Source organism: Varanus komodoensis, unplaced genomic scaffold (assembly GCF_004798865.1).
Source record: "Varanus komodoensis strain SLA01 unplaced genomic scaffold, ASM479886v1 scaffold6_4, whole genome shotgun sequence".
Classification (NCBI taxonomy): Eukaryota; Metazoa; Chordata; class Lepidosauria; order Squamata; family Varanidae; genus Varanus; species Varanus komodoensis.
The window spans coordinates 17,454,520-17,469,652 of NW_025336347.1; the positions used below are offsets into that span (position 1 = coordinate 17,454,520).

The following is a 15,133-nucleotide window of genomic DNA, read 5'->3' on the forward strand; positions in this document are numbered from 1 at the left end:
GTCTAGATGGCAACCTCTAGCTGACATTTATGCCCTTTATCTTCAAAGATTGTTTAAGTAAAGAATATTTGAAGTTGGCAGTGACTTATGGTAAACTTTCAGCTGATAGCGCACTATTGTCCCTGATAAACAATGCATAAATCTGGATAAAGGTAACATTTGCAACAAAAAAATGAATGGCTTCAAAGAAGCATTTGCTGTTTTGTGACTGCTTGGGCTTACATAGAGAAATATCTATTTCATTTATCCATGGCATGTTTTAAAAAATATGTGTTTAATAGACAGGCAAAGAAATTCTTATTTCCTTTGTGCAGTATTGGTCATTATTGGCAAAGAAAGGCACTAATGGGAGTTTGGGCGAGAAGGAATTGTAAGGGTTTTAAAAATATATATTGGGTTAAAAAAAAAAAAAAAAGAACCAAGGATGGGGAGCTCATTGGGCTAGCAGACAAAATTTGGAGAAAGATAGTAAGGAATTAGGTAATGCTTAAATTCTCTTAGCTTTCCCTCCGCTTGCACATTTGATCCTTCCTACTGTGAGCCCTCCAGAGTTTAGAGATCTCTTCCTAATGCCTTCAGAATCTACCTGTCTCTACTGGCAACCTCCTATTCAAACCTTCCGTCAAATGTCTTGACCGACCAACTGGTCATCCGCACACATTGATTATGCAGTAGAGATCATTCAGGACATCTTCCTGACCTTTGTTCCCTTTGATGTCCCTAGGGACAAACTGGCATTTTAAATTTCATAGGTGCAATAGTCCCATTTGCTGGTACTGGGATTATGAAAAGCTCGATAAATATCTTTCCTGAAATCCACAATGGAACTTTATGAATTTCTGCATCAGCAGTTCTGTTTGCTGAGGCAGGAAATTAAGAGAGTCCCCCTCCCCGCCCCGTCCCCTGCTTCCATCTTGGCTGAGAAGGAAACAGTGTTTGTCCCTAAATTCACCCCAGATTGTGTGTATTCACCAGCAGCAGAAGATGTGGAAGCAACATCCTGTGCACCAGCAGCAGAACAGCCAACAGAGAGACAGCAAGCCAAAGACGGGTTTTATCTGTCACAACATTTCTCAAGGCCTGCCAAGAATTTCAGTGGGAAGCCAATCTCATCTTGACTCAGCATAGCTTCCTGAAAGCAGAATAAGCACCATGTATTTCTATGACACAATGGGCAAAGCAAGTTTCTTTATCTTGGGGCAGACCAGTGGACCATTTAGGGTCTCACAGTCCTCAGCCTGTGTGCAATTACATACACCCCAGCCCTTTTTTCTACCCAAGAGCTACAAGCAACTGCACATATCCTGTCCATATATATACAGGCAACTGTATGCATGACTCTACATTCAGAAGCCCCCCAAATAGGTTGCAAGCCCTATGGGGCCAAGAATCCCTGCCAGCTGCAGGTCCACTTGTTTTCAGGTGGAGAAAGTAAAAATACGCAGGAGGTCTAGAAGTAGGGTTGGCACTTTTTAATTTTAGAAATTACACACAAGATTAGCTGGGCAAGGAAGGATAGCAAAGGACCTTTTGCCCCTGCCTGCCTTTTTTAAGCTTGCTTCATGCATGAGAACTCTGCGAAAAGATGTAATCAGCCTTTCTCTGTATCTTTCCTTAGCCCAGAATTGTGGAAACATTTTCTGTAGCAAAAGAAATAACCCAGCACGTGCACTGCTGTGTCAGAAGGTTTGTGATGGCAATGTGAATGTCACCTTATCAACACAGTTTGTCACTTTCCATTCATTCTGTTAACAACATACGGATGCACAAAGCTGCCTAAAGAGAGTTGAGTCATCCATCCAGCTAGTCCAGTACTGTCTCCTCCGACAGAAGGAGCTTTCCGTGCCTGACCAAAACAGACTTTCCCTACCCTTTGTTTCTGAGAACTAAGCTAGAGATGCCAGGGTTGTATGTGCTCTGACACCAGTTTATGCCCCCACAACCACCCCCAAACTGCCAAAATGTACTCCACAGGAAATATTTGACTAGTGACAGCTTGCTTTTTATAAGAAAATATGGAGGGATTCCTTACATGATCTTGTACTTTTGGACAATTCATTTTAAAAAGATGCACGATAAGCCTATATAGCAATTTGGGGTGGGGTCAGGTGGAGGAATCAGAAGAAAGAAGAGAAGTCATGTAAAGCTTTTAGGAGCCAGGCAAGTATCATCAATGAACGTTTAGGCTAAGAGACATATGGATGAACTATTAAGCAGTAGTTTCTGCTGTCCTTATTTATATATGTACCTGCACCCCAGCCTAACAGTTTACGCCATGTCATGGATTCTAGTTGATGAAGGTGTGTGTCATAGGACATTTGCTCATCTTGAAGGCACCACAAGACATTTTGTTTTGATTCAACATAGAAATGTCTTCAAAGCATTCTGCACAACAGGAAACAAAGAGATCAGGTTAAGTAAGGTAATAAGTAAACGGCATGTGGTATTGTGCTTAGCCAACCCAAACTCCCTCCTTAATTACAGGACTTTCCAACATCTTATGATTTACTGAGCAAAATGCTGCCTCCACCATCATTTCCTAGTAGAGCCATTATCCACAGTGTTCCGTGATCTTTTTCTCTAAGAGCAGGAAAATTATGCCGGATTACTTAATGGCTGTAGCGATTACAGGTTGTTAGAGTCAAACTCCCTTGACTTTCATTTAACCTTAAGTCCAGATATAATTGCCAAGGGGAAACCCATGGAAAGTACGTGCATATATTTGCGGGGCGGGGGGCAGCGTTAAGCTTTCCCTCCTGTTGCTTTCATCCTCCATGTGTCTCTCCCATCTGCTTCTCCCCAAGTTTGGGCTCACAGGGCCAAAAGGAAACTTTTTTTGATGTAGGAAGCCAGTAAAGAAGAATGAAATGCCCCATACCGGTCTCCCATCAAAGGCTACACCCAGGATGGCTGCTACTGAGGTTTTATTAATATATACAGTTTTATCCTTACATTCAATGGTTCACGGAGGGCTGGGTGTGGGACTAAAGAGTCCTGCAGCCAGGGGGCCCTTCTGTGGCCCCCATCAGAAACTATGCTTCTGTGGACATGCCAAGCCCTTTGCAAAATCCTTCTCACTAAATTTTTAAAACATGCTATTTTCAGGGGGTTGCCAGCTGGGCATATACATGGTTATGAATGCTTCTTTTATTCTTTTTACTTGTAAAGTATATTCTCCTTTGCTGCATCAAAAGAATGCTTATTCCCAAGTAAATGTGCTTGGCATCAGGGCAGCAGAAGTAAACTCTAGTTCTTGTGTAGTCCTGATGATGCTTGAATTTAAAATGCAAAACTGCAGCTGCTCAGAGTATCTCTTTTTCCTCTGACATCAAAAACATAGAAGGAGCTACAAAACACTGAGGGGGGGGGCAGGAAGAAGACAAGTGTTAATTGTATGCTTCACAGCTGAAATAATACACATGGCTGTCTAATGCAGGGTCCCCATAAGACTATTAAAGGTGCAATCCAATGCTCATTTAGGGAGAAAAGGCCTTTTTTCTGTCCAAAGATGCATAGGATTGCATGCTAAACCAAGGGTCTAAAATTCCCTAGCTATGCCACTGCTTCCATTAGGCCTTAATATACAGAAAACTGTGCTATAGTGTGCATTAGACCTCGCAACACAACAAGGTGCATTTGGGGCTTCATGCAGCCCAGCCCCAATTTCAGGAGGAGAGGGCATCCCTACTGTAGTTGCAGTCACCACATCTTTCCTGGAATCAAAGATCCAGGCCAAAGAGACGTGAAGTTCAGCAAGATGTTTCTTAGGAGCACATTCCCCATTCTGGCACCAGAAAATCTGGTGCAAAGAAAAGGACGGGATTATGCAGCTTCCATCCCCATTTCCTGGCAGCCCAAGACTGAGTCCATGTGCCCAGAGCCCCAGTGCGTGTTGGTAATTCTCAGACTCATAAGAACATTGGAAGCCACCTGATAAAGAGGCATCCAGCCCAGGACTGTCTTCACCAGGTCTCCAAGCAAGAATTTTCCTGTGCTGCCTGAAAATGGGCAGGATTGAAACGGGGACCTTTTGCATGAAAGCTGTGCCCCTGCCCCCACCCCCGAATGCTAGGAAACCGTATCCGTTACTCAGCATCTTCCTCGTGGACCAGAAGGCCCTGGTCACGGGGTGTAGCCAAGCGTCTTTAAGTTTTTCCCGCCACCTTCCTTGTTAAGAAAGTGCCCACCCACAAACAGCCCTCCACCCTCAACACAATATTCTCACATCCAGGACCATTCAAAATACTGACGGCCAGCAGGAGCAGGGGCTTTGCGAATGTGGTGGCAGGGCAGCTGGGCAGCAAAGGAAAGCCGATGACCAAGGTGATGAGATGGGAGCAGGCTGAATTTCACATATTGATTTGAAATTGAATGTATAGTGGGAGGAAGCTGAAAATGTAGCCGAGTTTTATCTGGTATGCTTTCTGAATGGATCTGAAATAATACATTAAAGCAGTTGGGTGTCATTTATCCAGAAGCTTTGGCAGACAGAAAACAGTCCACAGCTAACAGATGTCCAGAATATTAATCCTATCCCTTGTACAATGGAAGGAGGGGACACAGATGCATAGTCATTGCTCAAACTGATTCACAGGATGTTGGAGCTAGAGAAATGTTGTGCTGTGACTAAATATATAGTTTGCCACTGTGTTTGATTTTCAGTTGCGTTTACATCTTGAGGGGGTGTCTGCAGCTGTTAAGGCCTGGGCATCTTGGAAAGTCATGCTTAAAGCCTGCCTGCCTGACTGTTCTACACAAGAAATGTTCCCGCTGCTATAAAAGTTTCATTAGAAAAGTTTCAGGTTTCTAATCCTGGGTTCTAGGATTCAGCATATTATCATTAGACATTATCGTGTCATTGTGCTTGCAGAAACAAGGGTCCAAATTAGGAACAAGAGGAGCATTGAAGCAAAGATTGTGCAACCTTTGGGCAAGAGGTTGTATGGGCAAGAGGTTGTCTGACAGGTTGTGCAAGCAGAATGTCCAAGTACTTGCACAACTAAAGCATTCACCTGAGTTCTGTAAGTGCTATTTGCAGTTTGCAGAATGACATCTGTGGAAGTGCTCAGTGGCTGTGTTTAGAGAGTAAAATCTGTAGAGATATGGTATATATAAAAGAAGGGGTATATATATAAAATAAGGGGATACCAGCTGCCTTTACCAAACAAATATCTATTAGTAATTGTGTAACAAACATTGAAGTCCCATGCTGATAAATCTTCATTTAAGGCTTGGCCTTTTCTTAAATCTGAAGAACGTATTTTTGATTTAAATGGTCCACTGACTGTGTAGTATGTAATGCAAGCTCATACTTTTGCACTCGCCAGTGGGCAATAGACTTATTTTTTAAACAATGGAACTGAAATTCTTGTGATGAAGGCACCGCAGCGCATGATGTACCAACCTTTCTTTAGATTTGTGTTTGTGTGTGTGTGGGGGGGGTTATTCCCCTTTCATACCATATCCTCAACTACTTAAATCATGTATTGTCCATCTCCAAGCCTTTCTAATCTAGCCTTCCCCAGCCCCAGCAGTAGAAGGTGTCCAAGACCTCACGCGTTCAAATGGTATATAGTTCTAGGAAAGGTGTTTTGCCTCCTTTCTCTCTCCGACACTAGCAAAGGGGATTGCCGTGTAGTTTTATTACGGCAGGTCTGACTCTGAAGTAATTTTCCAAGATGCAACCCTGGAAACCTTTGCTGGATATTTTGCTGAATCAGCTTTTAGGGTTGCATGCTGCATTTAAGCAATGTCAGTATTAAATTATTTCCACAGGACAGCACTTTGTCAAAGAAGCATTTTTGAAAGTTGCTCATTCAAATGGCCTGGTTCAGGAACTACTAGAAATGTTTGGGGATGTTGTAATTTTTGTTGTTTGTTTTTTTTACTGAAGAATTGATCCCTGGAGCAGGAATACTATTTCTTTGTGGCAATACAACCATGCAGTGAATAGCAGAGTTTCATTTCCAGTGAAGAGTCTCAACCTTCTTTCTGCCAATCTGTCTCTCCATCCACATTTCTGTCCATCTTTCTGTCTTTCTTGTTTAGGGTCTCTAGCTCTCATGGGCTGCCTGGAAATATCCACAAAAAACTCTAGAGTCTAGGGATGATCCTCATAGAGCTTCTGGTGGCCAAAATGGAGGCACTTACTTAGAGCTCCTGCTCAGAGATTTGAACCCCTTCCTCTGCATTTCCTCTTTGATAATTCTGCAGTTCCACTTTTTTAAAACTGAAACAGTAACACACTTTGGAAATGTCCATGTTTAGTCTCTTTTAGGAGGGAGGTTCTGTGACACGTTGGTATGATTCCAAAATGATCTACTGCAACATGTTTGATGATCCGCTCACCACGGATTGTTCTGCCCCGCTTTCCCCACTGTCTTCTTGTGATCACTGGCTTGTGATCTTGCCTGATCAATCCCCTTGGCTGTTTCAATTGTCAAAGGTAGGGCAATATGGAACTACATGTAGGCTAATGTGTGCACCGTTGCCCAGCTATCAGTTGAAAAACACCAGTAAACTGGGGAGCAGGTCAAGTTACTACCTCTGTTTACTGGAGTAGCTGCAGAGCTTGGAAGGTGCTGAAAAGACAGAGGGTACTGTGAACTGTCTGCTTAACACTTAAAATGGAAACAGTTGTATCGCCAAGGGCTGGTAATGTCCCCGCTTTATTTGTATGCACCATCTTTCTCCATTTGTTTGCCTTTTGCCAGAGCTTTTTCACTGACAGCTAGACACTCGTCCCTCACAACTGTGCACAAATTAGCCTGTATGCAGTCTCACCTTGTACTAGATAGCTGGAAGTGTGCACTTGTGCAGCTTCAAAGGACTGATTTTTTTAAAAAGTGCAGTTTCCAACAGCGGAAAAAGAAATGAGCCCAACTGCACTTAAGCAGAATTGAAAGCCAAGAGACAAGGGCCCGTTCCTCTCAATTGCCGTTTCAAGATCTGCGGAAGGGCAGTCATTGTGAGACCCCAAGGGGCAGGCCCTGCACCCAGCAGCGGTGGCCATCCCGAACAGCCCTTGCCGAAACCAATCCCCTGGCTTTGGATGACAGGACAGCGCATTGTGGATTGAACAAGCCCTTGAAGAAGCCAGGAGTTCTCAGGATGGCTCTTTCATGAAGGATAAGCCCCGTTACTGAGCTCACGCAGGGTGAGGATGGCACAACCGTCCCCCATGGCTGCTCAGCCAGGGGATGGCTGGAGCCAGCCTCCCGACCTGATGCACGCAGCACGAGAAGAGCCTTGCTTCTGCCCGTGGGGCTCATCCTGCTGCCCAAAGCCAGCCGGCCCAATTCAGCTTGCTTTCCTGGCCACCCACAAGCCATCCCGAGAAATGCTGGCTTCTTGAGGGTGGCTCCTTCCTGGGGCGCTTGTGGCATGCAAGCCCAGCAGTGTGGCTTTCTGTGGCTGCTTGCCTGGGCTGCAGAGCTGCCTGGCGAGAGTGATGAAAAGCCCAGCTGCTGCTCTCAGTCTCACTGGTGAGACTGTTGGAGTCCAGGGGTCCAGACCTGGCTCTCTCAGCCCCGTTAAGCATGCCGAAGATGAGGGGTAGAAAAACCTCATTCCCGAGAATCGAGTTCGATCACAGCGACATGGCAGTTGACCTCAAGTGCATGGGATGTCCTGAATGACCAGGGAGCAAAGACAGCTGCTTATTGGGTTGAAATTGCTGCCATGTTTGCCGATTGGTGCATTCAAATTCAGGTGGTCCCTGCGTTTACCTGGGAGACTGGGCTACCTGGAGGTGGGGCTGGAAGCTTTGGGAGAGGGGTTCCTCTAAATCCTTGACCAGTTGCACTGATAAGGCTTCAGTATGGGGCCAGCCTGGCCAGGCTTAATGCCGGCCAGCCAGGTATGTCCTACACTACCTCCAGCCTCTCTTCTCCCTCACTGATAATGTCACCTTCCTGTGTTTCAGAAATGACGCCTGGGAAGGCCCTGAGCACTTTCGCAAGCTTATGTTCCTTTTAGTTAGGGTTGTGTGTGTGTCTCGAGTGTGCAGCTGAGTTCATTTTTTTTTCCTGGCCCTTCACAAGTTTGCAAAGTTGCCTGCCCACTGTGTATAGTCCAAAGTAGTGTATGCACTTTGTCAATTTCCTTACAAATCACCTGCTCCAATTTGGCACTTCTCTTGTAAGTTGAGAACAAAGTAAGTTGTGAATTAAGTAATTACTCTTTAAAAAAGATCCCAGTTGGGTGGGGGTGGGGGGTACAGTAAATTCCCACTTACGGATTTTGTTCTCCCACCCTCCTTCTTAAACGCAGAGCTGTCCATTTCCTCCCCCATTTTAGCGCTTTCATTGACTCTAAACATCAAAAGCAGATGGAGCTATTGAGATAGGCAGTTCTAATTACTGCAAAAGTACGGGTATAATTACTGCACAAATGGGTTCCTTTGTTTAATTTGGAGTGTGTGTGTGTGTGTGTGTGTGTGTTGTTTGCAAGTGGAAAAAAAAGAAATCCAAATTCATTTGATTACTTCCAAAGCGGTGAAAATGTGGGCGAGGGGGATAAGTTGTGAGCTGAGCTTGGGCAGAAAACTAGGAGCCGGAAAAGTTTGCCTCCAGAGGGACAAGGATGCGCTGCAAAGGACACTGGGATACATGAGGGGGGTTGGAGGACTGAGGGCGAAACATGGCAAGCCCTGGATTTTTTTAGTATCAGTACTATCTCTGGATTGCTCTCCTGTTTATGATGTTGCATCAATTCTATGAGCACCGTTGTTTGAGTTACTTTTTAAAAGCACACTTGTGTGTAAGTGTGTGTGTGTGCGCGCGTGCACATGTGCGCATGCGCGCAGACTTCTTTGCCTTGCATTTAATTGTGCGCTGTTGAGAGCATTTGTGCATCTCATCCTTGGATACCAACTATCCTTACTTGATACAAGCAAGTACTGAGTTGCTAATATCAAATAAAGCTCATTGGTACTCAGGTACATGCTACGAGTTCAGAAGTCGCTGGTCACATCAAATGCAAGGCAGAGGACAGAGTGTAGCAGGCTTTTCTAGTCCATCCATAAAAAAGCAGAATACCAAGTGAAATCCAACGAAATGCTTTGGGCTACTGTTGGGTGCTGCATCTGACCCTTTTTAAACTTTCCTTCCTATCACATTTGGGTCAGAAGACAAGTAGAAGTTGTGGGGCAGGAGAAGGAGGCAAGGAAGCGTTCTTGGACATTTAATGGCTGCATGTTACACACGGCTGCACATGCTGTTGTGTAAACCACACCTTTTCCCCTAAAGTGATGGCTCAAATTGTTTTTCAGGGACTGGGTGAATGTGTTCAGCCCTCCGATAATTTCCCCAAGCCAGACGCTGGCAGAACATGCTGAAAGCACGGCAGACCTGAGCACGCAAGGTAAGGCTGCTGCCTGTGGAGGAGAAGCTCCCCCTTCAACCATGGCTGGGCCTAAATGGGAGCCGAACACTCAGCCACGAGGAAGGAGTTGCTAGAAGATGCCAGACCTTTTCCTAGGGCTGGAATGGCCCTGTTCATACATCTGTGTAAAGATGGGTCGCTTCCAATGTAATAGTGACTTCCTTTGCAAGGCTTTCTTCCCTTTTTGTAATGATTCTGAACTCTTCTTCTGAGTTTTAGCGTACAAGCTACCATGGGTCAAAGGCTCCTAGAAGGAATGGCCTCTCGTGTGACACACAGCATAGTTAACATGTGGAATTTGCTTCTGCAAAATTTTGAGTCGGCCACCAATTTAGACAGCTTTGAAAGGAGATGGGACAAATGCATGGAAGAGAAGGGTATTGGTGGCCACTAGCCCAGATGGCTGCACGCTGAGCTCAGGACCGGAGGCAGGACGCCTCCGCACACAGCCTGCTGAGGAGCCTGGTCAGGAGGGAGCTTCTGCATCCGCGCCCTCGCATGGTTTTCCCACCGGCAGCTTGCTGGCCACCTTGTGAGCAGAACGCTGAAAGACAGGATATGTGACCTTCATGTCGCTGTTTCTGCTTCATTGGGTTCAGCCTTCCCCAGCCTCCTTCTATTTCCGTTTCAGCCCAAACAACGTGGGTCCCATCCAGTAATCTGAACTTGCATCCTGCTTGCCATTTAGCCTGCTGGCTGTGGCAGACGGGAGTTCTAGGCCAAAATATCTGGAGGATCCCAGACTGGGGAAGTGGGCTTAAACATTGTTTTAAAAGTATGTTTTAAGATGATGTTATCATTTGTACAGCACCCGGGGCGGGGGGGGGGCTGATATTTTAAAAACAGCATAGACCTCTCTTAAATAAATCATATATAGAATACAAGGTACTGCTCGGATGCCATTTCCTGGGGCGGTTCCAAGCAAGGTCCTGCACAGGAGAGACCTCATGTGGAGCTGGGCAGCAAGGACGGTCTGGAGGAGTGAGTGGCCACAGTAAGCCCAGACAATCCGCACTGCCTTGCCAGATCAGACAGGTGGGCCCTACGCTCCAGCATCTGTTCCTGCTGCAGCATCCTTCCAGATGCTGCCTGGAAGGATTAAGCAGGCCGTGAAGGTTGCAGTCCTCCCAGCTATGCAGATGTCTGCTGAAGAGGACTTCCACTTCACTGTCAGGCCTCCCGGATGCTGACTGATCTCTCCTCCGTGTCTAATCCAGCCTTCCAGACACCACATTGATGATGTCTTCCAGATGTTTTGGATGAGGACGCCTAGCATGGAACTTGCAGAGTCCAAAGATACAGTCCAATGATCTGCAGGGGTCAGTGTTGGGGAAGGCCAGTCCTCCAAGCTTCCAATGATGCATACGCACGGAGCCACCATATATGCCTCCTGCCAGTTTAAAACTTCATCTGCAAAAGCTGAGTGTGAGTTTAAATGAGGGAGTGCCGAGCCCAGTAGCCCAGGAAGGCACGCAGTTCTGATCAGCCTGGTCTAGTGCAACTTACTCAGCCGCAAGAAGCCTTTGCAGAACCCCGCGGGATTCTGCTGCCAATTCTGTGGGGCCAGTTCACGGGCTTCAACAAGCCACCCTAATGGGAATGCACAGATGAGCAGACAAAAGCCTCCCTCCCTTCCTCCCCCGGAGCCTCCCGGAGCCACTGCCCTCATGATTACAATGGCTGCTATCATTTTCCTCCAAAGGCAGAGGACTCAATTTGAGATCGGCACAGATCTCTGCTGTGTTTGGGCTACTGCCGAAAATGAAGCCATCTCAGTGATTTATTCCTTAGTATCAGTGATGCACCTCAAACTGAGAATCTTTTCATGGATGTGCAAATTTGTAATCGCATATGACAGCAGAATAGCTGTCGAGACGGGACCTTGCTTTGAGGGATTTGACAATACCTTACATTAAGGACTTTATATCCAGCAAAGGGAATAGGATGATAATCCTTGAGTTAAAGACACATTAGATATATATTTCTGATATGGTCCTGAGAAAATTCTTAATGTCGACCTCATAATGGCCTTTTTTTTCCTGCAGCCATATTGCTGTTCCAACAAATCTAACAGTTGACGAGTTGGATGTTAAAAACTGCTGGGTATGGCATAAAGTTGTTCAACAAACCTGCCTTAAAATAGCAAAACGCTGAACATTGGTTTTGAAAATTGGCATGCTTTTTCTTTTGGAGAATTTCATTCCAAAACATACAAAAAGGAAATAAAAGGTGCATGCAGTCTGAAACTATCCTTTAGAACTCACCACCACTGGAGATGAGCATTGCCAGCTTGGTTCAAAATGAGCTCCAAATAAGAATCAATGATTAACATATTAAGGTGCATTTGAGCAAGAACATCCCCAGAAGCACAGAGAGGATATCTGTGAATCCATTGCTCTACAACTGGCCTGACTGGAGTTTCTGGATAACAACTGGTGTAGCTCAAAATATTGTATTAGACCCACCAGACTGTGGGTTACCCCTACCAGATATCCCTTTGACCTGGTACAACGAGCTGAACCAGAAAATCTCTTACTAAAGAGACGACTCAGTGCCCAGCTGGCATGAAACAAACATTTTTACTGGATAAAAAACAGTTTAAGATCCAAAAAATAGATGGCGTAGTGGCAGTCCACTGATTGGGCATTTTGTGGTGGTGTCCACAGCAGTTTCTGAAATGCCCTTATGTGCCCACGGCTCCAAAAAGGTTGGGACCCCCAACCTATTGGAACCAATGAGAATTCAGTCACGGCCACCGCAGGTTGCATTGACTTCAATGGGACTTCTCTAAACCTGACGTAAGCGTGACTGCCACCCTCTGTATCATTTCAGCTGCTTCTGCGGTGCAGATTCCCATAGAATCAAGCCCTTCAGTCCAAGGACTAAACTGCATCGTGGCTGCATAAATTACAGAGTAAGGAAAGCAGCAGTACAAAAATCAGCTGCCAGCAGAGGGGAGTTGGGTGCCTCCTAAATCACAGGCATGTGAAGGCTTGAAGATAGCAGAACAAAGTTATCAGCCAGGAAAACCTGTGGTTATTTATTAGTAGTAAGGAATATCCTCGTCAACTTTTATATGCATCTGCAATGATATCCTAAAACAAAAGTAGGAGAAAAATCACATTTGTTGTTCATGCTAATAAAAGCTCTCTGGGATATCCATTATTTGGGGTGTAACTCATAGCAAACACATGAAAGGCCTGGATGTTTTCTTTTCATTTTTCCTGTTGTCTAGATCCCTGTTCATTTGCTTGCCAAGCAGTTGCTTTTTCTGAAATCCCCTTCCTATAACGATCATCATTTTTACTCCCTTTGCTTTCTTGCCTAAGAGCCACCTTCCCATACCAGCCCCCAAAGGTCCATGGCCTCCAGAATTTTGTTGGCAACAGGGGGCAGCCCGATGCCATTGGGCACCCATAAGCCGAGTGTGCGTGTCCCCCTCCTGTTGGACCCCGTCATGTACCGCCCATGCTATGGCAGCCTTTCTCAACTTGGTGCCCTGCCCTCCCAGTGCATTGCAGCATGATGCGCAACTTCCCCTAGCAGTAAGGCTGGCTGGGAAATGCTGGGAGTTGACGTCCAGCTCATCTGGAAGCTACCAGAGTGGAGGGGCCAGCGGTACATGGCGATTCTGTTTAGCTACTTGGCTGCTACCCCGTACACATTGTCCTGGGAGCAAGTCCTACGGAACAAAATGGATTGTATTGCTAGGCAGTTAGTGCTATTCCTTAAGCTTCCCTGTTCTGGACCCGTCTTGTACAGCTCGCAATGCACCAAGCCCAAATAATTATGCTCTGCTGGTTGCTCTAATGGCACAAAGGGAGCAAAATCAGGTGCTTTGTGAGCCACTGCTAGGTTTCATGTGGCTGGGTGGATTGTAGGTGTTCCAGGTCTGAACTAAACATTAATGTCAAGCATGCTCTCTCAGCATATGTGTGCACACCCCTGCAACCTGAAGTACAAAGAAAAGATGCTATGAACTAGGCGTGTATCAAGGTGCAATTTGATCCCATATCCTAGTCTTTGACTACAGGTCTATATTGGCTCTCATGCCATAATAATTGGATTATATATAAATAGATAGGACCCTATTGTGTTGATCCGCCCCCAGAGCCAGATGGATCCAGATGGATTCCTGAAGGCTCTGGGGGAATTTCCAGTTGATAAGGCTGGTGCTCCTGTCGATGCTCTGGTCGAACTGTGGAAAGGGAGATGACCAGGGCTATTGACACGATTGCTCCTAAGCATCCTCTCCCGCCTGGCAGAGCCCGTTCATCCCCCTGGTATACACCTGAATTGCAGGCGATGAAGCGGGTTGGGAGACGTCTAGAGCGCAGGTGGAGGAATCACGGGATGAATCTGACCGAACACACTCGAGAGCTCACTATTGAGCCTATGCTGTGGCAGTGAGGGTGGCGAAGAAGACATTCTTCTCCACTTCCATTGCCTCCTCACAATGCCATCTGGCGGAGGTCTTTCGGGTGGTACAAGGACTGGTTCATCCAGGCCCCAAGAAAGATCCTGTACCATCCTCGATGGCCCACTGTGACGACTTTGCCAAGCATTTTAAGGAGAAAATCGCTCAGATTCGTCACGAGCTGGACTCCACTAGTGATTCAGAGTCCTCAGGGGAGGTGCCAATGTTGCCGTCTGGTCCAACATTGTTGGATGAGTTCCAGTTATTGTGGCCTGATGATGTGGACAAGGTGCTTGGACAAGTATGTCCCACCACCTGCTTACTGGACCCTTGCCCGTCGTCGCTACTTAACAAAGCCAAACACGGTATTGGGGCCTGGATCCTGCAGGTCATCGCCTCCCTGAGGGACGGCCGGGTACCTGCCCCTCTAAAGGAGGCAGTAGTCCGGCCAGTCGTAAAGAAGGCGTCCCTGGATCCAGAGATGGCCACCAATTATAGACCGGTGGCCAACATCCTGTTTCTGGGCAAGGTGTTAGAACGGGTGGTGGTGGGACAACTCCAAGCACTCTTGGATGAGACTGATTATCTGGACCCATTTCAGTCCGTCTTCAGACCCGGGTATGGTACTGAATCTGCCTTGGTTGCCCTGTATGATGACTTGTGCAGGGAGGGAGATGGGGAACCCTGTTGGTTCTCCTGGACCTCTCAGTGGCTTTCGATCCCATCGACCATGGTATCCTTCTGGATAGGCTAGCGGGATTGGGAGTAGGAGGCACTGCTTTGCAGTGGTTCCGCTCCTATCTCAATGGCCGATTCCAGAAGGTGGTGCTGGGGAACTATGGCTCTGCGCCATGGCAGCTATGCCATGGGAGTACCGCAGGGATCCATTTTGTCCCCTTTGCTGTTTAACATCTACATGAAACCACTGAGAGAGGTCATCAGGAGGTGTGGGCTGCGGAATTATCAGTATGCTGATGATACCTGGCTCTACCTCTCTTTTTCAACCAATCCAGGCGAGGCAGTGGCTGTACTGAACCGGTGCCTGGCCGAGGTAATGGGCTGGATGAGGGCCAGTAAACTGAAGCTCAATCCAGACAAGACGGAGGTCCTGTTGGTGGGTGGTTTGGGCTCCGGGGTAGGTGACTTGGACCTTGTCCTGAATGGGGTTGCACTCCCTCTAAAGGACAGGATCCGCAGCTTAGGAGTGCTCCTCAACTCAGAGCTGTCTCTGAAAGCTCAAGTGACTGCGGTGGCAAGGATGCTTTGCTTCAGCTTCGGTTGATCCGTCAGCTGCATCCCTACATGGAGAACGATTGCCTGGCGACAGTGACA

The 15,133-nt window shown here is 46.6% G+C and overlaps 1 protein-coding gene across 4 annotated transcripts in view; it reads left to right on the plus strand.

Moving 5' to 3' along the window:
• Positions 1–15,133, plus strand: part of CFAP20DC (CFAP20 domain containing) — a 203,446-nt gene that overhangs the window by 184,913 nt on the left and 3,400 nt on the right. For all 4 annotated transcript variants that reach the window (XM_044452102.1, XM_044452103.1, XM_044452105.1 and 1 more), the window contains one exon: positions 9,272–9,363. In XM_044452102.1, coding sequence (XP_044308037.1) covers positions 9,272–9,363 — 92 coding nt within the window. The remainder of the gene's footprint in view (positions 1–9,271; positions 9,364–15,133) is intronic.